This window comes from Pygoscelis adeliae, unplaced genomic scaffold, assembly GCF_000699105.1.
Source record: "Pygoscelis adeliae isolate BGI_AS28 unplaced genomic scaffold, ASM69910v1 Scaffold57, whole genome shotgun sequence".
NCBI classification, from domain to species: Eukaryota; Metazoa; Chordata; class Aves; order Sphenisciformes; family Spheniscidae; genus Pygoscelis; species Pygoscelis adeliae.
Window position 1 is genome coordinate 17,828,135 of NW_008825615.1, and position 23,330 is coordinate 17,851,464.

The window sequence follows — 23,330 nt, forward strand, 5'->3', positions numbered from 1 at the left end:
GGGGTGCTGCAAAGCCAGCAGGGCCAGTGGCCTCAATGCCAAGGCCAGACCCACAGAACATTTGTACACTGATATAAAAAAAAAAAAAAAAAATTCATAACTCTGCTGGAATTGCATTACATAATTAAGATCAGGCATAACGTGACAAAGATCCCAGTATGAAGGAAGGAAAAGTCCTGTCAAAACTACCACTAACATAACAGTCTGCAGTAACAGTAGAGTGTACCAGCTTAAGCTAATGTATTTAAGCAACAAAATATTTGGCCCACACTATTGCAATGACTCAAAAATATGACTTTTTAGGTAAAAATTCAAGATTACATTTTTATTTTGTGTGGAATATATTGATCAAAATTTTTCTTGTTTTATACACTAAAAAAAAAAAAAGGACATTACCTATACATAGTTCAATGTTTCATTACATGTTTATTGGAAAAAAAAATCCCTTTTTTTCTTTTCCTCACTAGTGATCAGCTGTGGAGACCCAGGTGCATTAGCAAATGGCATTCAGTTTGGAAATGATTTTACTTTTAATAAGACTGTCAGCTATCAGTGCAATCCAGGATACTTGATGGAGCCTGCCGGTTCATCTACTATGCGTTGTATAAAAGACAGCACTTGGAACCAGAGTAAACCAATTTGTAAAGGTGTGCTTTTGGATTTAAATAGTTTACAAATACTGTTTTGATATTATATGCGAAATTCACTGATTAGTGTCTTTATTTATAAAAAATTGTCAAAACCTTCTCTGGCACGTAAAATATTTAGGTAAGCATTTGTATAAAATTTGTATTTATTTTGTACATATGCTGTAGTATAATATCAGTCAGAATAGTGACATTAATGACTACAGTGGAACCAAATCACTCTACAATGAATATTATCAGCGTGCTCATTTGAAAATACTACAAATGAAGTACTCATTTTCCTTTTTGGGCTCTTTTATCTTGGATTAGATGGCCAAAATTCTGTAAAGGGATACTGCAAACCAAACTTTCTGTAAAAAGTTCCCTTGTTGCAGTAGTGTAGTCATAAATAGCCAAAAAGATGCTTCACAAACAGCTAATCACAAGTGCTAACATAAAGGTCATAGGGGGGATGAGGCTGAAAGGCAAATAAGGCAGCCTGGTGAAAACTGTTAGCACTACTACAGCAGCTCAGGGAGTAATTTTAACAGCCGAGGGCATCTTCTGCTTATAAAAGGCTTAGACTGCCAACTCATCTAGCACTGCTTTAAAGTGATGTCTAAGTCTAGTCTACTAATTAAATTTTGGCATATGTATTTGACTGACTGTATTTTCTGTTGTAAAAATCACTGGCTGACTGATTTTACAGTTGTGCTCTTAGTTGAAAGATCTGATGTGTAAATGTAAACTTGGTCATTCCAAATTTCATCACTTTGGGCATTCTTTCAGAAGCTGGAAAGCATCAGAATATTTTTAAGGAGTGTTAGCCACTAATTACTAATAAAGTCAATGTCCATTATATGCTGAAAGCCTTGGAAAAATGAGCAGGTGAATGAACAAAGTCATATTAAGGGCTATAAATAGTGCTGTAAAATTACTTTAAAATAAAATGCAAATATTTAAAATCATAGAATCAATCAATAGAAACATATTTATTGAAATAAATCATATTTATTGAAAACATACTTTTACCTGGCTTAGTAGCCTGTTGCCAACAATGATCAGTAATGAATATGTAGAGAAGAGTTTCAGAACTAGGTAAGCTATATACTTTTCTGGCTTCCAGCAACCAGTCCACAGCTCAGGGACTTCCTAAACCTAAAGGTGGTATTTTTGTATTTAAATTGGGTTTCTGTATATTACAGGCTGCTTTGTCAACACAGGAGTGCTTTCCTGAAGCTGAACAGCATGAAATATTTTTTTTTTCATTTCAAAAGTATGACTAGATATGATGTTGCATTCTTCTAAACCTATAAAGTCTTAATTTTTTTTTTTTTTTTTTTTTTTTTTTTTGTTACCCAGCTATTACCTGTGGCCCCCCTCCACCAGTACTCTATGGGAAAGTGGAAGGATCTGATTATCGCTGGGGTGCCAGTGTGAGTTACAGCTGTGCAGAAGGCTATCAGCTATCTAACACAGCTATTCTCTCCTGTGAGGGTCGAGGAATTTGGCGGGGAGACATCCCACAATGTTTGCGTAAGTTTTCAGGGTACAGTTTTGTTGGGTTTCACCAAAGCTACAATCAGTTTTCTCGGGCTACAGTCAGTTTCTCATAGTTTAAAAAGGACTCAGCTAGATCAGGTAATATATGGATTACTGCAGGATTCTCCCTCCTTTTTCCAAAAAGCATACCTCATTATGAAATTGAATGATTGTGCCAACTTAAGGTCATGGTCTTCTTCCTTTCCTCAAAAGTCACCTCTATCTCTTATTACCTAATTGGATCCATCACCATTTGCCTCACTGATAATCTTTTTGAGTGTTCTGAATTTGACTCGTGGTGAGCATGATTTACACATTTCCTTTTTTCTTCCCTGTTTCCATTTCCATTAACAGATGAAAACAAGGATCCTAACCCTTAACCTCATAGCTTTGCTCTCCTTTCTAAATTCTTTTCTTTCCTGAAAGCGAGTACATAACCTCATATCTTGTTTGTATTTGTTTTTCAGCTTCTTCTAAATCTGTCAGCTCATATCTTTCAGTGTTTGAAATCTTGTCAGGACTCTGACAAACATTTTTCCTTTTACTTAATTAGGGCAAAAATTTCCAGCCTACTCATCTGAGGGTGACTGATGTGAAAACTGGATACATTTTGAAGCATTACAATATAGCATTGTCTACTTTGAGATTACTTTGTCATCCAAATCTAATCAGCATTTAAGTATCTCAATTAAAAGGTCTATTTTTCCAGGTTAAGTTTTATGCTTATAATAATTATAACAGTGACAATTAATTTTAAATTGCTGTCAAGAATTTATCTGAGCTACAATCTGACACAGATAAATGAACATAACATTTGCACTCATATTCAGTATGCCTGACTTGCACATAAAACAATGTAGAATACTTCAGTTGAAGCATGTGTGGTGTTTAATAACTTTTTTTCTTTCTTTCTTTTTTATGTATTAGCTGTGTTTTGTGGTGATCCTGGTACTCCAGCAGAAGGACGCCTCAATGGAAAAAGTTTCACCTACAGATCTGAAGTTAGCTTTCAGTGTAGACCCCCTTTTATTCTGATAGGCTCTTCAAGAAGATTCTGTCAAGCAGATGGTACTTGGAGTGGAATTCAGCCAACATGCATTGGTAATAACTACCACTACTTATGCTATTGCTACTGAGAATATTCTTGATAAACAATTACACTATCATAAATCTAGCAATTAGCTTTCCAAATATAGAAAATGTCTGTGTAATATAAAAAGAACTAGATAAATAAGGTTATATTTTGAGTATAAAAATTTTAGGATAAACACAATCACATATGAAGTCATTTGTAAATTTACATGATTGCTTGTCTGATGGAAATGCAGAATGTCAATAAGTGCAAGCGCATAAATTTGTTCCATCTATTTTTAGAATCTTTTAGATACATAGAAGATTGTGTATCTTTGGCAGATTAAAGACCTTTGACAGAATAAAGACCAGATTCTGTCACTGTAGAGTTAAAGGTATTTGTCAGAATCAATCCTAAATCAAAAAGCTTTTTGGACTATGTGTAAGTGGCTTGTACAGCTCAAAAGGATGAAGCGTGCTGGGTCTGATCTTTTGAAATTCTGATTCACTGCCAAGTACTATCAGTTTCTCATTGACTGATGTGCAACTGATAGACTTTTAGCATGTTACATAATCAGACTAACTGAGAGAAATGCTGGACACCTGTAACTCCCACTGACATCAGAATTTGATCCAACTTGGGGTGACCTGTTAAAGAAAATTATTTTGGTGTTATAATAGAAAAATCGTATTTTATATTTCTAAAGAAACACATTCAGATACAGACTGTAGCCTATTTATGTATTTTGCTGTGGCTGAGATATTGGCTACGTGTAAGAGCTGGGGTGGGCATTCTGGGAAAAGGTGGCAAGCATGATTATTGAAAGCAGCCTGTTATTTGTAAATTAAGAACTTAACACTCAATACAATTCTTGAATATGAATTCAAAACTCCTGTCCATAGTTTTTATGAGCTGGGCAATCTATCTTACATCTATGTTTTGTAACAGAGGCAAGAAGGTTTACAGAAACTAAATCTCAGGTCTATTGTGAAGAATCAAATTTGAAAATGTCATAATGACATTTCTGTTTATATTTTATATGGCATAGTACATGGCAAATACTGCATCAAAGATACAAGCTTTTCTTTTACACCATAGTTTTTATCGTAAAAGGAAAATATTAGACCATTGCTAAGCAATTTGAAAATTCAGATCTGTGAACAATACCTAGAGTTATGCCTAGAAGTACCATATGATAGCAAATGATGGCAAGCTTTTCTATTTCTGAATATTGATAACTTCCTTAAAATATTTTGAGAATTCTTCCTTTTTTCCCCACTGTTTCTTCAGATGAGACATATCTTAAAAAGTCAATTCAGCTTCATGTGTCTATTGTTAGGAATGGCATTCCAGCTGATGATAATTTGTAAAAAGTTCTTGAGCTGTTCAAACAGCTCAGGGTCAGGAGTGTGTTTGGGTTTTATTCTTGCACATTAGGTCAACATCCACCTAACTTTTGAAGCCTTTGGTAAATATCAGTCCAGTTGAATTGTTATGCTCTACTGATGGTCAACATTGAAAATGGAAGTTGACCAAGAGTGAAATGATATATCACATTATTGTACGTGATAAGTTCAATTTTCCATTTACCCAAAACTAAAAATTGTTACAGATGAAATATATTCCTAAGCTGCATTCTTCATAATGCAGTGTCAGCACAAAAGCAGACTTGGTTGCCAAAAGGGAATCACATAGTACAGAAAGATCCATTGGATTGAGTCCTGTGCTGTCTACCTGGTGGGTGTGACTGGGCAACCCCAAAGCAAATACACTGTCAGAATGTGAAATGGACATTGCTAAACCAAAAACAGTTTCAGGTTGCTTTAAATTACACTTACAAAACTGATCATCATATAATTAGTTATACTCTATTGGCGCACATTTTTTTGTGGGGGACTGTCTTTTCATTCTCCAGCAACCACTGAGGTAGTAGTCCATTTGAAACTTTTGTTTTCTTGGTGACATAGAAAAAAATTTATCAAAAAGTTAAGTATTTTACTTGCTATAAGAAAGGAGGTTGGTTTTGGGTTTGGGTTTTTTTGGGGGTTAGGGTTTTTTAGAAATCTAACTCAATCATTAAGCTGTTAGTTGGGAAAGAAGAGAAGAAAAAAATTTCCCTATATGTTCCATCTGCACTGTGAATAGTGGAACACATTATGTACTCAAAAAGGTTTAAAAGGATAAGCTTAGCAAAAATTAATGCAATTCTAACTCTAAAGTCTACACTGCCAAAGACACCTGCAAAAAATACCCTTAAATAATGGCAATGTAGTGAAAAAAAGTACTGTGATCCATCTTGGAAATTTAATTGGAAATACAAATGTAATATGTAGAAATACACACTTTCCATTAAAAATTCAATTATTGTTGTCACTAGACACTGATGAAATGACTTAATTTTTGCAAACAGTTTTAGACTACTCTTTCCATATCATAATAATAGCTGTCGTGTTTCACATTTTACATTAGATCCAGCTCACAATACATGTACAGACCCTGGTACTCCACATTTTGGAATACAAAACAGTTCCAGAGGTTATGAGGTAATTCTTTCTTTTATTTATTAGCTTTCTAAAATTAAGATGCATTTAATAATTACAAATATATTAAATTATCTGTAGGCTTAAATGTCTGATGTAAACCTTAGGAAATTTCCACTCCTTTTTAATAAAAACTCATGCTTCAGTCCAAGCTTTTTTTTAACATACAGCTTAAAGAAAGAACTTCTAACCTTGCAATATATCATGCGTTCAATCCTTTAGGAGACTTCAGTAGGGAGGACTATTTGTAAATTGATTACCTAATATGATATGACATGATATAATTACTTTGCTTTATGATCATAATTCTTTCATACATTGATGAATAGTCAGTAAATACCTAACAACCAAAGACCTGTCTGATCCGGAGGCCATGTAGTCCTTGACAAAAAGTCAGTAAGTGGCTTTACTAAATTAGCAATTCATGTTACATTTTATTCAGTCAGAGAAGGTAAAATTATTCTATGTGTTGGATCCAGGTTCTCTGTGATGAATGTCCTTTCTATAATTTCCAAATTCCCCAGAGGTTATTAGTTTACCAAGTGACAGTCAGAAAAGTGACTGAGGAAATAAAAGTAGATGAAACAATGACCAATCCACAATCATCATATAGATTGATTAACCTCATGTGGATAGATTCTTCAGGTATAAATATTTGTGACTGCAATCTAAAATATGTTCCGTTTGGGTTTCCTGCTTATTTCTGAACCTAGGGCAGTATGCCACATGGTATTACGATCGAGTTAGTAGAACAGTTTTTAAAAAAATCCTTTCTGTAAGTTCCTCTGGTTATTGGTACCCTCCCTCTCCTGCAATTGTGCTGTCTGTCATTGCTGTGGCTGTCAGCTCTTTTATTCACCTTCTGCTCCTGCCTGGCTCACAGATGCCAAAGCACTTCTCTCCTACCCACATCTTGTGGCCTTACCCCTAAGGTGGTTCTTCTTCTAGTAATAGGTGCAGTTGCCTTTCTGTCTGTTGTCTCATCTTGACCCTGTACCTGTCCCCATCATCACTTCAAAAACAACTCTAATCTTTGCACCTAGTTTGATCAGGGGTTTGTTGTTTTTTTTTTTCCTCTCCCTCTTTTATCTGCCTCGCGAGTTGTCTTTAATACCAGAATTGTACTGGCCAATTCACTGTTCCAATATCTGTTCAACATGAAGTCTAATTTTCTCTTCTCATTCACCTCTAAAGGCAATAGTAGGTCTTCATCTGTTCTGTATTTAGTCTTTCTCAGGTATATGCTTTCACTCTCAGATCACTATCTGGTACAACAAGATGTAGACTCCAATGTAGACTCCAAGATGTAATCTCCAATTACTAGTGAAGTAGATTTTTTTTTTTTTGGCATATGTGATTAGAGGGGGTTTCCTGTTTGTATGACTTAGCCAAGCTTCTATAAACCAGCTTTTAACAGTCTTTCCTCATTACAGAAAAGTGTGATGACAGGCAGCAGACCTTTGAAGGGTGTATCAGCGTCACTTCTGTCTTGCCCCATTTATTTTGTGCCTTTTGTGCTTCACTGTGTTGTGACTGTTACAAATGCCTCCAATGTTTTTCATCCAAGTATTATACAAAGAGTGCACTGCTTTTATTTTTACTTTTACCTGTAAAAAGAGAAAGAAATATAAGTCTGAAACTACCTTGAACCTAGACACTATTTTTTTGCTTGATCTTTTGGATCAGTGAGGAAATATTTGCAGCTCATCATTACTTACTGATACCAGAATCCTCAATTTCACAAGAAGAAAGATGACTTACGAGTCAAGACCAGCTACACTCTGTTCTGGTCTCTACTACAGACATGCTGTGTCCTTGGCAAGATAGAGAGATTAATATGTTTAAAAATAGTTATAAATAGATAAGTCTACAAAGCCATATCAGTAATTTGACCTTTAAATATACCAGTGAATTTCCCAAGCCACTTCAGGAAGAACTGGTGTTGCATTTGCTGAACATCTATCATGATAATCTGTTTCTATATAAGTGAGTATATAGTTAACAGGTAGCCACTTTTGAAGATAACTGCCCATTTTTAATGTCCATTGAAGTCCTTCTATGAAATTTGCAGTGTAGAGCTATCTGCATTTATATACCTGCAAGGTATTTTATTAATATGCATTGATCACTGCTCATTTGCAACTTACTTGCATTTGTCCATGTGATATGTTACTTTATTAATAGGTCATATAATTTCAATTAATATTAATATTGATTTTGTGGGGTTTTTTTTCCATTTCATCCAATCATATTTATAGCCAAGATGTTTTATTCAAAATGAAAGAAATGCTTTACTGGTCAGCCCCACATCCTTAATATCTTGGCCTGGAGTTTATTCTGGTTACTTTTGTCAATACTATCAATAAGTCCATTTTACTAGAACTTTCCACACAATCTCTCTCTCGTATGTTATGAAAATTCTTCATTACTTGCAATTCTGTATCCAGTTTTCATGCTTTTCTATTCTCAATGGAGGTCTAAAGAGAGTTTTCTCAGTTACTTTACCTTTTCTTCTGAGAAAGGTCATATCACAGTTGACCGTAGGAAGGCTTTCCATAACATCACTCTGCTAATTGAACATCTCAAGTAAAACTTAGGTAGTTTACAGTAACAAATGCTGTGGAAGGAATTGTGGCCTGGAGTTTTCTCTAGTGAATTTATTTGTAGATGGAACAGTTCTTCATAGTTTTCTTTTTTCCGCTTTCCTCTTAAAAAACATTTTTACTCAAGTCACACAATGAGAAACCCTTGAAACAGACTTTATGGTCAAGTTCTATTGAAATATATGCAGTGATGTACAGGAAAGAGAGACATCTCAGTCATTTAGTTTGCTTCTGTCACATGGACAAACTGATAAGCGGAAATGTATGAGTGTCATTCTTTTCCATGTGCACAGCCTTGTCAATATTTTTCCACTTATTTCTTTCAAATAAGTTTACGAAAGATCAATTGCTCAAACTTGTAATCTCATTAAAAAAAAGTTTAACTCTAGAAGCTGTAAAAAGAGGACATTTTTATTTTAAAAAAAATATCTCTAGTACCTTATCACTGTCTTTATATCTGACTACACATGATGGATACCTCTTTTATTTAATAGTCTGTTTTGATCCTTAGGTTGGGAGCACAGTCTTTTTCAGATGCAGAAAAGGTTATCATATTCAGGGATCTACCACGCGTTCTTGTCTTGCTAACTTAACCTGGAGTGGCATACAGTCTGAATGCATTCGTAAGTCTGGTTTCTTATCTAATGAGTTAGAATATTGTGCAATTTTAAAAGAGTTACAAAGTGATGCATGTGAAAATTCGTAGTAAATTATATGCTACAAAAAAGTAAACTTTATTTAAAACAGTATTTTTTAAGGTTTTTGCTTCCTATTCTAAGACCAAAGATGTATTTGGGATAGTAATCTGAAGTAAGATTTTTCAGATTTTTTTTCATGAGGTTCACAATAATTTTCAGTTTTACTCAAAAAAGTCTGTCCTCATTAACCCACTGCATTAGCTGCTTTAAATTAATCTAGGTTTTTTGTGTGTGTTGGATTAATAGGGAACAGAAAGTAGCCTGAAATATGCAATGAGGCTATTTTGTTGGCTAGTATTTTGTGAATTACAAACTAGAACTCAGCAAAATTCAGCTCTTCTGGGCTATGCATGGGTATGCAAATGGTTAGTGTATTCATAGCTCTGTATGGGTTGGAGGACATCAAATAAATATTGTATTAAAATACACTGATCTAAGCTAAAAGTAATTCATTAGAATGACCTTAGATTCTTGTCCTATTTCAAATTATCTTTGGGTTGTCACAAATGAACACCATGGAGCACAGAGAAAGAAGCATACTGAGCAACCGTATCTGTTATAATCAATGTACTATGACAAAGCCTTCCTATGGAACCTTTATTTCAATTGAAATGTATAATGAATTTATTTAGCACAATAACCACCCTGTAATTTTCGAGGCTCTTTAAAATATTGAGTGGAAGCGATGCTTGAAGCTGTGACAGTACAATAATTCACAGGACCAATCATTGCACCTTATACAATGGCATGTGCTTCCCTTCATTTTAACACTTTTTTGTTTGCTATCATGATTTAATTTTGGTGTATTTTTGAAATATATGTGATAGTATCATTTCCATCTTCCCACAATAAAAAAACTATACATTCAGAGTGTTACTTTTATAAGTAATAACTACTTGACATTTCTAAAAGGTGTACAGTTTACATAATGAAAGGGAATAAGTTGGCATGCATTTATTTCAAATTACATACTCTAATCCTATAGAAACTGTTTACCACCACTTTTTCTAACTCTAAAAAACCCTTTGCAGCTCATGCTTGCAGGCAGCCAGAGACACCGGCACATGTAGATGTGAAAGCAATAGATCTTCCTACTTTAGGGTATACTTTGGTGTATACTTGTCAGCCAGGATTTTTCCTTGCTGGTGGATCAGAGCATCGGACATGTAAACCAGATATGAAATGGACAGGAAAATCACCTATTTGTAAAAGTAAGTCATTACTCAAGTGATATGTTTGGCCCTACTTGGTTAGATTTCATTTTTCCTGATATTTTTATTTTATATAGTAGGATTAATTTTTTCTACTTACTATTTAAAAATGCATATGGCACAACAGCTTGTACTTTATGAAGGAAACAGTAAAAAAATCTAAGTGAGCATAGCATCTAGAACTCATGGAGGAAAACATGGGGATATGTGTGTGTAAATGCACAGGCATACATACATAAGTTTACCCCTAACAACAGCAAACAAAACCTAAATAATATCGTATTACTTTTAACTGTATATATCTTTATGTCACAGTTTTAAAAGTATTTCAATGTATTCAGTGTTTAATGTATGATTTTCTATTAGGAACAAAAAAAGTTATTTCATAACTTGGCTTTTAGATTTATTCAGGTATGTTTTTTGTCTAAGAAAATCTTCTAAAATAAAATTGAACAATAAAATAAAAAAAATATCTTTGCACCAGATTACACTTTTATTTATATCCATGTAAATTGCATATAATTTTGGTAGAGTAACTCTAAGTATATACTTATGAGGGCTAAATTTGCTCTTCACATGTGAATAAACATGACTAAGTTCCCAATTCAGGAAAATAAAACAAAATTATATTTAGAATATGAATAAAGGAAAAATAGTCAGATGCCATGGGAAAGATGTTTGCAACATGATTTTTAATTCTAATGTCAATGAATGCTAAAAAGATTTGATGTTTGAGCAATATTTGATTTTTCATTAGTGTATGTGTAGACGTCTTTGTTTCAAAATTGTCAAGACATATGATCTACGCATAAAAATTTATCTTCTTATTCTAGTTTCCTAAAGGGTGAATTTTCATGGGTGCTATTTAATTAATAATTTGAGATAAAAAAATCTTGTATGTTTTTTGTTAATTTTCTTTAAAAAAAAAGTAAAGAAAATACAGAAAAGGTTTCTATAAGCAAAAATCAATTTCTTTTTTTATTGGCTTACAGTCTTTAGGTATAATTCTTCTTGAGTGCCCCACACTTCTTGTGCTTTCTTAGCACTTGATCAGTGAATTTCTGCTCCTAAAGAAAAAAATAACACATAAGACCAAATCTTCCTATGGGACATTAGCCTTTTTGAAGTGGCTAATGATATGAGGCCAGAACTTGATCTTGGGTCAATGGACATAACTCTGCTGAGTGTACCAGAAATACAGCAAATTACACCAGTTGTGATCCTTTCCCATGATATCTGATCCTGTCATCTTAATCCAGCTACCTGGCTTTTGCTGGTTTGTGTCATAAACGCATCAATCTTTATTAACACAATTTTTACTATATTTAATATATTATTATTCATAATTAGATATAGTATTTGTCCCCTCTATAAGGCTCTCTTTTATAGCACTGGGACTGATATAAAAATTTTAGGCCTAAATGTATGAAATACTTGGCTAGCCAGACAACTTTCCACAGTAAAAATATTGTTTACCTAAATTATTTTCTGATAGTTTTGTGTAAGTGTATAGGTTTGAACATGTAAAGGATTCAAGATCAGTTATTTCTGTTTTAAATATGGCTCTATGGGATAAGAGATGATTGCATCCATCAGGAATTGTTCTAACATTCTATTTAAAAAACAAACAAATATGTTCATGAAAATGATAATTTGTCTTTTTACTTGTAGGTAAAGGAGTGAGAGAAGTTAATGAAACAATAACTAAAACTCCAGGTTTGTATACAAAAAGAGTTTTAGATCTAAACTGATTTACACCCTAGATTGTTATGGATAATAAAACTATTTCCAATATTTAACTTAAGTATTTATTACTCATTTCAAAGGAATATAAATATTGAGGTCTTTCATAATAAGAGGTGCCATGTAAAACCTATTCTATCAAATTATTTCCCAAACAATATTTTTTTTAATTTCTACAATACCAATTTTGTGAATTGCACAAAAAAACCTGTCAAGCCAAAAAAATACAGCATATATACACAAAACTCAGATCTGAAGTAGTTTTATATCAGAGAGATTGCTATAATGGAGAGCCTTATAATGAATGTAGACTATAATTGCAGGGATTGGGCTCAAAGTTCTGTCCTTTGCATTGCAAGTGTTGTAAGAAACCATAAAAACCCAAAAACCAGTTTTGGAAATTTTGATTGCCTTCATTTCATGGAAACTCTCAAGGTACTCTAAGATAGGGTTTCCTAAACTGTGTGGACCACCACCAGCAGGCAAACATTACCGCTGCTTTTCTATGCCTCCTCATGAACGTGTTCAGTTAACCTTTTCTTCCTGCCAGTGACAAAATAGACAAATACATATGAGAAATCCTTATGTAGATCTTTTTAGGTTCAATCATTTTCAGAAATTGAAAGGCATAATTTTTTTTTTACTGACTTATTTAACAAAGAGCAGAGTTTTCACCAAATAAATGAGCTTGCAAGTCTATATTCTGAATTTTTGCAAGCTGCAGGGAAAATAAGATTAATGGTTCACACTCATGGCAGTTCACAGAAGGAATCTGTAGAGTAGATGGGATAAAAAGGTATTTCTGCTAATAATTAACCTTCCTGGTGAGTTTATTAGTGAGAGTGTCAGGTGAAACCATAAATAGTTCTTCTCAAATGCATTGTATCTACAGACTCACAATAAAGCAGGATATAATGTGCATTCATTATAATTAATAGACAGTCTTATTTATTGGAGGATTCACCTCACCGAACACCTAAGGTACACATTAATCTGCTACCACACAGGTTTTGACGTTTCAATGCCAAATTAAAATATAGACCAAGTCTCCAAATATATTCACTATGCTGAGCATCAGTATCAATTTACACGATATCATGTCCCTTATAACTACTTTTGATAAGTAAGTACTATTTGAAAGACATTTTTTAAAAAAATGAAATGTTATGATTGAAAATGCCAATAATGATAAGCAGAGAACTGAAACTGTGTAACAAATTACAGTAATTAACAAGGAAATGTTTTAAGCTGTTTTTAAAAACCAAGTCTGCACTATTATTATATCTTTTAAAATTGTGAATTCTTTTTAGTATAGAACACTACATATTTTGGAGCATTTTCTTTACCTTGCTATCTTGGCTTTTGGTAGAATTCCATTTGCTGCTATCTGTATTTTAAATGGGATGAAGTTAATATTTCTAAACTAGAGTTTTTGTAACAGAACAGATTCATGTTCTGATTTCCCACTTTTGGATATCTGAATCCAAATTATATTTATTATTGTTTATTAAATTGCTATTTTTTCCCCAGAGCTAATGTTTTTATAAGCAATAGTAACTATAACTTTTACAGTACTGTAAATTGTAATAGAGTATAAGTTGCAATTAAAGAATTCTTACAATACTCACATGAAGTTTAAGAACTATAATACTGTGTCCGGTTCCCATGGTTCTCACTGCTTTGTACAGTCTTTGCGAAAATAGTTAGGAAGCTGTTATAATGAGTAGCCATGGATTTCCCCATTTGTCATGTTCTGAGGAGAATCTGCAGTTGGTGCAGTATTAGTGTAATAAAACCCAGTTCATTTTTCTCATTCTGCATTTGCCCACAGTGGGTAGGAAAGGCAGGGACATTGCCAAGGGCCCGGCAGAATTGGGTCACCACCACTCTGATTCCTCAGCAGCATCCATAGGACTGCAGCACTTGCATTTTAACTTTTTACAAAAACATGACTGGGGAAGCAGAAATATATTTTACTATTTTCTTCCCCTACTGATTCTATCCATCTTCAGCAAGTGTAAATTCTGTAAATACTGAGTCAATGGTACTATTTCACAAAGATTAACAGCTATTATTGAGAGTTAGAGTGGTCAGGGAAACTAGATAGTGAAGATGTTGAATGTGATGAAAGAAGTATGGTGTCTGCTCCTTCATAAAAGTCTTACATAGTACCTGTCAGGTTCATACCAGTAATACTAGAAGTTCACCTTCATGAGAATAACTTCAGACACATATTTTTAATTAAAACCAAAGACAAATAAAAATAATTTTAACATTTTTAAAATGTCAGGTTTCAAATTTACTGTTTGTCACTATTGTAGCAAAGCAATGAGAAATACGTAAGAAAAAGAGTCTGAAAGACCCTTTACAGGATTCATATATTTGCAGGAAATTTATGAATAATAAGGACTGAGATACCAATTGAAATTTAATGTTTCAGATCTTTAGTATTAATTTGAAGTTCCCTTCTGTAAAGCCCCACTCGTACACTGAGTTTTGTTTTGGAAAGGAAGCATTTAAGATTCTCTGAAGCTGTTGTACTCAAAGCCATGTGGTGGGTCTTCACTAACTTGGAATCCAGTGGTAGCACAGACAACATACTAATGATGTTTTCAAATCATGCCACATTGAGCTTGAACATTTGCTTGTGGCTTTTGCACAGTTTGAAAGCAAAAGGCACTAAAGAAGTTATTATCCTTCCTCTTTATGATATGTGTACTAGGAAGTGTATGATTAAGAGACAGTCAATAGCTAATCAGTCATCAGATCTTCAAATGCACACAAACTATGAAGTATGACGTTATTTAAGAACATATATTGTAATGGACAGGTGTAGTATATGATAGGCAATTGTGTGGAAAGGACATTAGATATGTTGTCTTTACTATTGTAAAATTTTTACCATAATACCTCTTCAGAACAGTAGATTGATGGTATAATAGAAAAAATGAAGAGCATAAGTATGGCTAGAAAGATTGCAACTTCATTGTAGTTTACTTCTTTCTTTGTTTCTTTTTTTCCCACTTCTATTTAGTTCCCTCAGATGTGTTCTTTATAAATTCACTGTGGAAAGGGTTTTATGAATATTTAGGGAAAAGACAGCCTGCTACTCTGACTGTTGATTGGTTCAATACTACAAGTAGCAAAGTGAATGCCACGTTCATTGAGGCATCCAACATACAACTCAAACTATCAGGTAGGTTCAGAATTTAGTGCTAAAAAAGCTGTTCTTTTAATTTTTTTCATCTGTTCAGTTTTCTGTATTTTCTACCAGACACAAAATGAAATAAAAACTTTATGTTTTCACTAAAAATCTTTTTCTGATTATTTTGTGAAAGTAAAGGTCCTAATGTAATGGTCTGCACAGATTTCAGTCAATTTATATGCAGTCACCCATCTCTTCTTCGCCTTTCAAATAAATTTTGAGGTAGGTTTTTTTAATCTTGGACTGTTGGATATTATTGATGTGTTGAACTCACAGGTAACATTGAAGTGGCAGATGAAGTGTAGATAGGCATTTTAAGAATTGTACCACTGAAAAGCTCCATTATTCAATAGTGATTAATATCTGCTTTAAAACAGTATGGTCTTGATAATGGCATAACATAAAATAGGCACAGATAATTAAATAACTCAGTAAATTACGCATATGCAGTTATGCATAACTTTTAATCAACACCGTGCATTTCTTTCTGCAAATCTGACTATGAAGTTCTGATTTAGCCTCTGATCACAGTTATATTTGAAAAGAGTATTATCAGCTCTCAGTACCTTTTAAGGTCAAGAGTTCAGAGAGATTTTCAGTAGTTGGCTGCCAAACAGCAAATTTTCTTTCACTGCACTATCGATATTTACTATAGCAATATACTGTTGTGATGTGAGTAAAATCCAATTTTTTCCAGTTCAAGGAAATTCCAGGCAAGGAATTCTATCTGTATTTAGAATTATTGAAATATTGTATGAAAAAACAAATATTCTTGCCCATTTACGTATAAAATTAAACAGTACAAAACCATCTTTGTATCCTGTTATCAAATACAATGTGGGCAAAAGATCAGTAAAAGAAGACCCTGTTATTACAGCACTTTAAATCTTGTTTTTTCCAGGTTATAAAATTTTGTTATTACAGAATGTTTTCTACAAAATATTTTAGTTCTAAAGTGATATACTTAGCTTTGAAAGGCCATTTGAACAAACTGGCTGAAAAATTGTTTAAAAGGTATGTGTTACCTCCTTTATGTTAATAGGTGTTTACAAGAAAGAAGAAGCCCATTTGCTCTTGAAAGTTTTTCAGATTAAAGGACCTAGTGACATTTTTGTAAGCAAGTTTGAAAACGACAACTGGGCACTCGATGGTTATGTGAGTAACCAGACCGCTATGGATAAAGTTTGCTGAGTTTAAAGTTTGAAGCAATTTGTGATTTCCTATATAACTCTATCCAACTTTTTATATTACAAATATGGAATACAGCACTCTAGATGTCAGTGTAGAGATCACATTATTTTTCTTTTCAAAAATATGTATACAAACTTCTATCTACCACACTCCTGTTAGAACTTTTAGTTTACTAAGGGGAAGGTGGAATGAATCAGTGTATTTTGCCATGTTTTTGCCTTGTTTTCTTAGATAAGAGTGGGAATTTTACCTTTAGAAATATTGTCCTTTTTTTTGTTTGGTGAAGAGTTCACTGTAATAAAATTACATTTAATCTTGAAGAAAAAGAGAGTTATTTCACTCTTTGCAGTTCTCCTTTGTGCTTCTTGATGCTTTCTATGAAAAATAATTTAAAATCTGTCAATTCAGTAGACTTCTATATCCATATATTAATTCAATTATGTGTATGCCAGTTGAAGAATTTTAAAACCCAGCAATATACATCAGAAATTTTAAAGTAATTGTGGCTGTTATTTTGAAACTTTGTTTAATACTGTTGCAAACTTAAAATGATAAATATTGTATAAACATAGAGAATTCACTAATATTTTAAGGGGTAAAAGTGAAAATCTGGGCTCCATATATCTGCTCTAAGTCAGAAAAACAAATTGCTGAACATTGTTATTTTTTTGTTTCAGAAATCTTTTTTCTGTTTCAACATATTCTAGGTATCATCAGGGCTTGAAAGAGGTGTTTTTACCTATCAAGGTGATATACATGGAAAAGACTTTGGAAAATTTATGCTTCAAAGACAAGGTAAATGCATTCATAGAGCTTTAATATGTACAATCTTTTTGGGTCTTGCAAGAGTGAATTCAACAAATGACTCAGCTATCTAGGTGAAGTAGGCATGTTTATTTCATGCCATTGCTATTATTAAAAATATAGTGAAATATGCATATTTGAAATATACAGTTCAAATCCCAATTTAACTCTGCTTAGTATGTTACTATCTCATGTTTTCTAGTATAGCAACCTAATAAGATGACTACAGGATGCTCTTAAAGAGAATGCCATTGCAACTGCTTGCTTTTCTGTGAATGTCACACAATGCAAAGACATTCTCTGCTCAGAGGTATAAATTGCAGTCAGAATCATACAGGAAATTAAAAGGACAGAATCAACACTGATTTTAATAGTGTCTTTTGGAGAGTGCTTGTTGCTGGTGAATGTTTTCATGTGTATGTATTTAGATAGAATTCTACTTCACTGTCAAAAATATTAAATGAGTGACTGAGGTATATATTACAGCTATGAACTCAAGTGCTCCAGCAGATGGCAAAAAACTAGTTATTTTACTCATAAAATAATTTTGTCATAAAAACTAATAAAACATCTACTCATGAAATATTTATTCATAAAATAGTTTTGGCAAATACCAAGTGTAGACATTTGCATTTCTTGATCCTGGAACTACTGCAGAGTAGTCAAAGCATGGTATATATACAGCAAAGTACTGGGCTAGGAGGAGGAGACAGCCTAGCCAATATATCTACACCAGACTGTATCTACATTTTATAAATCGCTTTTGTTCCATTAACTTCATTGGTGCTGTACCCAATGTCCTTTAAAATTCTGCCAAATCTCTCTTGTATTTCTTTGCTCTGTTAACTGCTATAATAGCAGTTATCCTATGGATTTACTCATCTTGGCCAGCTCTCAAATTGTTGTATATGTTTAGTCACAAGGGGCAGAAACCTTACTCTTTAGAGTCTCAGCCTAAGAACTGCCAATTACTGAAGCCGAATATAATTTCAGTCTTCACAGTAAACTCTTATGTGGGACAGATTATTTTCTGCCTGTATTTTCATGTAATCCTTATCACTGTAATATCTAAGCTGCTTTTTCTTTCTGATTTGAACAAGCACACTGTAGAAGTAGAGCGTCAAGATTTGTTCAAACATCTGTCTTCTTTAGCAGCCTTTGACATCTCAAAAGAGTGAGAGTATGGTTTGTCAGTTTTGTTTGGGGGGTGGTGGTGGTTTTGTGGCTTTTTTTTCTTAAGCTAGGCCAAAAAAAGATACCCATGGTTTGCCAGCTACTTAATAAAAGTTTGGATCCATGTGTTTTAGCAGTGAAATTAATAACTCATGGGGGTAAATGAAGAACAAACAGAATGACAATTCAACAGTTACAGCATTCTCCAGTGGATGTATTCTACAGTAGTGGAAAACATTGTCCGTATCACCGTTTAGAGTTGCAATATGAGAGCTCAGTCTGCATATTCCAAAGGCTAGTAAGGAGCCAAAGTGTCCAAGTTACACATGCATTCCTATGCTGAGGGCCTCTCATCTGCAGCTTTGACATCTCAGCAGAGAGCTTGCTACAAATGCAGATATTGTCTCTTTTAGAAGATTTCTTTGTGATTGCTAAATAGGCACTGATTTTCTATAGGTTGCTTGTCCTCTATTGAAGAACCTACAGCTAAAAGGAAACAGCAAATTTCCAGCCAACACAGGTCATAATATTTGTCCATATCCTCTCATATTCAAGGATAACTTGCTTTGTTTTTAAAATCTATTCTGTTCATGAATATTCTGCTGAGGCAATGATCTTATATGTCCTCCAGCTGAAGACTTAACATATTTCCATTTCTTCAGGAAGTTAAATTATTGGCTGCCTTTAAACTAAGCCAGAAGTATGTATAAACTATGCATGCACTGGTGCATATATAATGAAAAATTAAATTCTTCACCTGCAAGCATACTTCAAAGAACAGCCTTTACTGAGAAATACTTGGTTAAGTGTGAAAGACCAATCATTTCATGAAGAATTCCCTATCACACAATGCTAGAGAAAGACCAAGCTCAGCGGATATGCCTAGTCTTGGAACTTAATGACATGAAAACAGAAAGAACTTCTGTTTCTAACTACTGTTTATCCTCTTTCGGAAGCAATTATGTTTGCTTGTAGCCTTAGAGAATAACCCAAAGGGCAAAGAGATCTCTGTTATCAGTCTGCCAAAAGAATTGGAACTGTATCTGAGCCTGCTTAAGGGGCCCAAGTTGTGACACCAAATTATTTAACCTGTTTTGCCAAGTAATCAGTCATTGCTGGGAGCTTTTTGTTTGTTTTGTTATGTTTTAATAACTTGGCCTCTAAAGGCTGCAAGTCTATGGCTAGGTTCAGTTTCTGTAATCGCTGAGTGCCTGTGCCTCACCACTACAGTTCTAGAGGATGTTTATTCTAAAATCTTGGCCTTGTTCATTCCAGTCTGGACTATCCTTTAAAATTGTGTGAAAAGTTGGCTTTGTAAGAAGAGAAACTTACTTCACCAAATAATTCTTTTCCTACATTTATTTCCTCTGGGGAAATATAATGACCCACTTCTCTTTCCTTTTTTTTCTTCAAAGTACTTTTTTAGCTTGTCTAGATTGAGATAAATTTTGACAAGAAAGATGAAATATGAATAATTAATTTGCATCTGTGATATATTAGATCAATGGTTGTGAAGTACATGTAGATTTCTTGAAATTGATCAACTCTTAAAAGCATTGAACATCATGAGACATGAATTTTAAATTTCACTCTATAAAGTTGTCATCCTTCCTCTCCAGATCACTTTGCACAACTTTCATCATTCATAAAGAAACTCTACATCTAAACAGGATACTCACAGCTTCAGAGTACAAAACAGTTGTGTGTTAGCTAATGCACAGACAGCTAGGACTAAAGAGCTATGAGACTACATATTAACATACTCCTCACACCCAATGAGGTACCCAAAGAGTCTTTGCTATCCAGCAGTTACGTGAGGTGGAGAAGGTCCAGCCTCTGTTGCTTTTTGGAAGCTGCTGACTTGCTTTCCGTGTCAGCATTTTTCCTCTTAAATCCTTGACCTGCTAATCATCCTTGTCTCAGAAATTACTCTTCTACCTGTAATTCTACTTTTCTTATCTTGCATCACTTTCTCTGTCACAATTACTCCCACTTCAACCGCAGTTGTCTTAGTAAAACTGAACCATGCTGTACTGATGACAGACAGTTGAAACCCTGGCCTAGGAGTTACAGGGGCATTTGAAAGCCCCAAACAATGATAAAGAAATGCTCTTAATGAATATTTTCTTACAAAATGTATTATTTTCTAGAATGTATAAAGGAGAAAACTCAGTAACCATCTAAAGGGTAGAAGTACACACCTTGCGCAATAATGATTTCACTGTGTATTATCAGAATTTGAACTTCACCTGACTGGTGCTGTTTTTAGGAGGCTAAAGAAACCCCTGTTATTGTGTGAAAAGTTTAAAAAACATTTATAATCTTACTGAATATCCCTCTATTAAATAACATGTTCCCCAGTGACAAAGTATGGCTTTTTTAATGAAAAGAAAACCAAACTATCTTTTGCTTTCTTTCTTTTTTTTTTTTTTTTTTTTTTTTTTTGTCTATTAGCATACTGATTATTTCCACTTTCCTGGTTTTAGCTGTGGTAGCAATCAACACCTAAATTAAAGCAGTACAATAGGCTTTCCCATTTCTCATCATGATAACACTGTCAGAATAAAGACAAAGTTCACATCAGGATATGTTTAATCACAAACAGCTCTGAAAATGATCGTAGTAAGTAGACCAGAGAGTGTTGAAGTTATATTAAGTCTCATACATGAATAAAATTAAAATTATCCAGAATTGCAGCAAAGTTTCTCTTCCATAATGAAAAACACAGCCAAGGCACAGTCCAAACCTTCTCCAATGCCAATTAAAGGTTGTAAACATAAATTAAAAATTTCAAGCTTCTTTACACTAAATGTGGTACTTTAAAAACTGTAGAGATACAGAATATTCAATTGCCTCCAATAAGAGTTTTGAGTAGTAAGTATTAAATGTAGGTCAGTTACCAGAAATAAATTACCTAAATGTAAGTTTGTTCCTAGTTTTAAATGTTGTTACACAAAAAAAACTGTATTTAAATTTTTAAAAAATTCCATATCAAAATTTCATACCAAGAATTGCTTATTATGAATTTCAAAGTTTTGTTTTCTTTTAGCTGAATTCTGATTAGATATTTTATAATTTTTCTGCTACTTATACATGAAAATGTATCTATCATATGTGCCATGATAAAAGCTTTGAGATATACATTAAGAGTTTGTTGATCATACATATTTCTGTTTGTTTTGGTACTTGGTTAGAATATTAAATAAGAGTTAGAATATTAATTCCAGGTTTTTGCTGACTACAATGAATTTAATCATTACCATATTTTTTATTAATTACTCCAAATAATTGGAAAAACAGCTGGAGATTGTGATAGTAAAGGATAAAAACAGTGATAACTGCATGCAGTTTTTAAAACTTTGATCACTTCTAACAGATAAAAAATTCAAAAGAAGCACTTAAATTAACATTTCTTAAACTTTTCTTAACTGTGGCATACTTGATTCTGTCTTTAATTTAGATTGGTTGGAGAATGTCCAGTATATGTGCAACGCAATACAAATACACAAAATTATGCCAACACGCCTTCCACACCTTGAGTGTTGGGACAAATATTGGATTACTAAACACCAAAGATTTTCGTAATACACTGGTTCTACTCTAAAACAGTTCAATGTTGATTGAGTTACCCCACAGTAGTGTGATAAAGCTGGTAACATGATCACAACTACCACAGTAGTAGGTTTATTAATTTGAAAGGTTTAGCCTTCACCAGTTCTGCAGAGAAATATACAGGAGTCTGAAATGTGACAGAAGATTAAGGCAGTGAAAAATGTTGAAGTACAGTATTTTGTCATGTTTAGAGATCAAATATGGCAATTCTGAAATTCTTAGGGGGGCTGTCTTCATTTTAAAGGGAACTTAATTACTTCCTAGAATTTAATACGTTTTGTAAAATGAATTGCACAAAATGTATTATAATATTAGCAATTGAAATGTTTAAGTTTTAAAAATATCTAACAGAACAAAAATCTACCTCGTTCCTTTTTCACATTGAGCTTGAACTGCAAGACATCATAGGATAACTGTTTGCTCCTGTCTCAGTTTTGCAAGTTATTTAGATATTTTAGTAGACTGCTGAAAGCAGCTCAATGGCTGTTTCTCTGCTATATAACTGGTCTGTGCCAGGGTCCTAAAAAGACTGATTGATGCTGTTGCCATCAATGAGGGAGTTGTGGTATTTGAGACAGTGTGTACTGGTGAGTTGGAGCATTTTTGAGTGGTAAACACCAGTGTCTCCTATTCTTCTCTACTAGCATCAGCAAAAATATCCCAGAATAGCAAGCCCAGATATCTGTCCCAGCCCCATCCTTGCTGTACTTTCCCTCTGTCCTGGTCTCTTTTCCGTGGGTAGGATCTATATATTGCTCTCTGAAGAGCTGTGAGTTCAAACTGGTAACATGGAATTTGCTGTCATTTTTTTTTTTCCTATAAAAATTTTCTATATTTTTCACTATAACATTATTTTTCATCCTTCACAATTTGAATTGTCAAGTTGGCCACCTATGTAAGCAATTTAACAATGTCTCTATACTGATGGAAAAATGGGTTCTGCAAAATGCCTTACAGTCTGGGTTATCTGCTTGTCCACAACAGGAACTCAGTGAGGAGATGCCACAGGTGACCGCCTTTGCATTCTCTGCACCTCAGTTTTATCCCAGTGCAAACGCAGCTGACAAAGGCTCTAAAACACACTCATGTCTCACCCCTAAAAAGGGGTTGTAAAGCGGCCAGGACATGCACACAGGTGCACAGACTTGGGAGTGCTATTGAGCCGAGCAGAACCATTGTGGATTGTTGCAGTTACCTCAATTCTGTCTTACTTTTTCCATTTCTGATGTGGTCTCGCATTGCTTGTTGTTTCGCAGCTGAATATTAAGGCTGCAAGCATAGAATACTTTTTGCAGTATTATCATTTTTTC

At 33.7% G+C, this 23,330-nt stretch overlaps 1 protein-coding gene across 1 annotated transcript in view; it reads left to right on the plus strand.

Annotated features, from left to right (window-relative positions):
* Positions 1-23,330, plus strand: part of CSMD1 (CUB and Sushi multiple domains 1) — a 1,045,142-nt gene that overhangs the window by 1,017,376 nt on the left and 4,436 nt on the right. The window contains exons 59-68 of the mRNA XM_009333261.1: positions 468-647; positions 1,989-2,162; positions 3,096-3,269; positions 5,710-5,783; positions 8,895-9,006; positions 10,113-10,292; positions 11,964-12,008; positions 15,070-15,231; positions 16,283-16,395; positions 17,139-17,226. Of these exons, the coding sequence (XP_009331536.1) occupies positions 468-647; positions 1,989-2,162; positions 3,096-3,269; positions 5,710-5,783; positions 8,895-9,006; positions 10,113-10,292; positions 11,964-12,008; positions 15,070-15,231; positions 16,283-16,395; positions 17,139-17,226 (1,302 nt within the window). The remainder of the gene's footprint in view (positions 1-467; positions 648-1,988; positions 2,163-3,095; positions 3,270-5,709; positions 5,784-8,894; positions 9,007-10,112; positions 10,293-11,963; positions 12,009-15,069; positions 15,232-16,282; positions 16,396-17,138; positions 17,227-23,330) is intronic.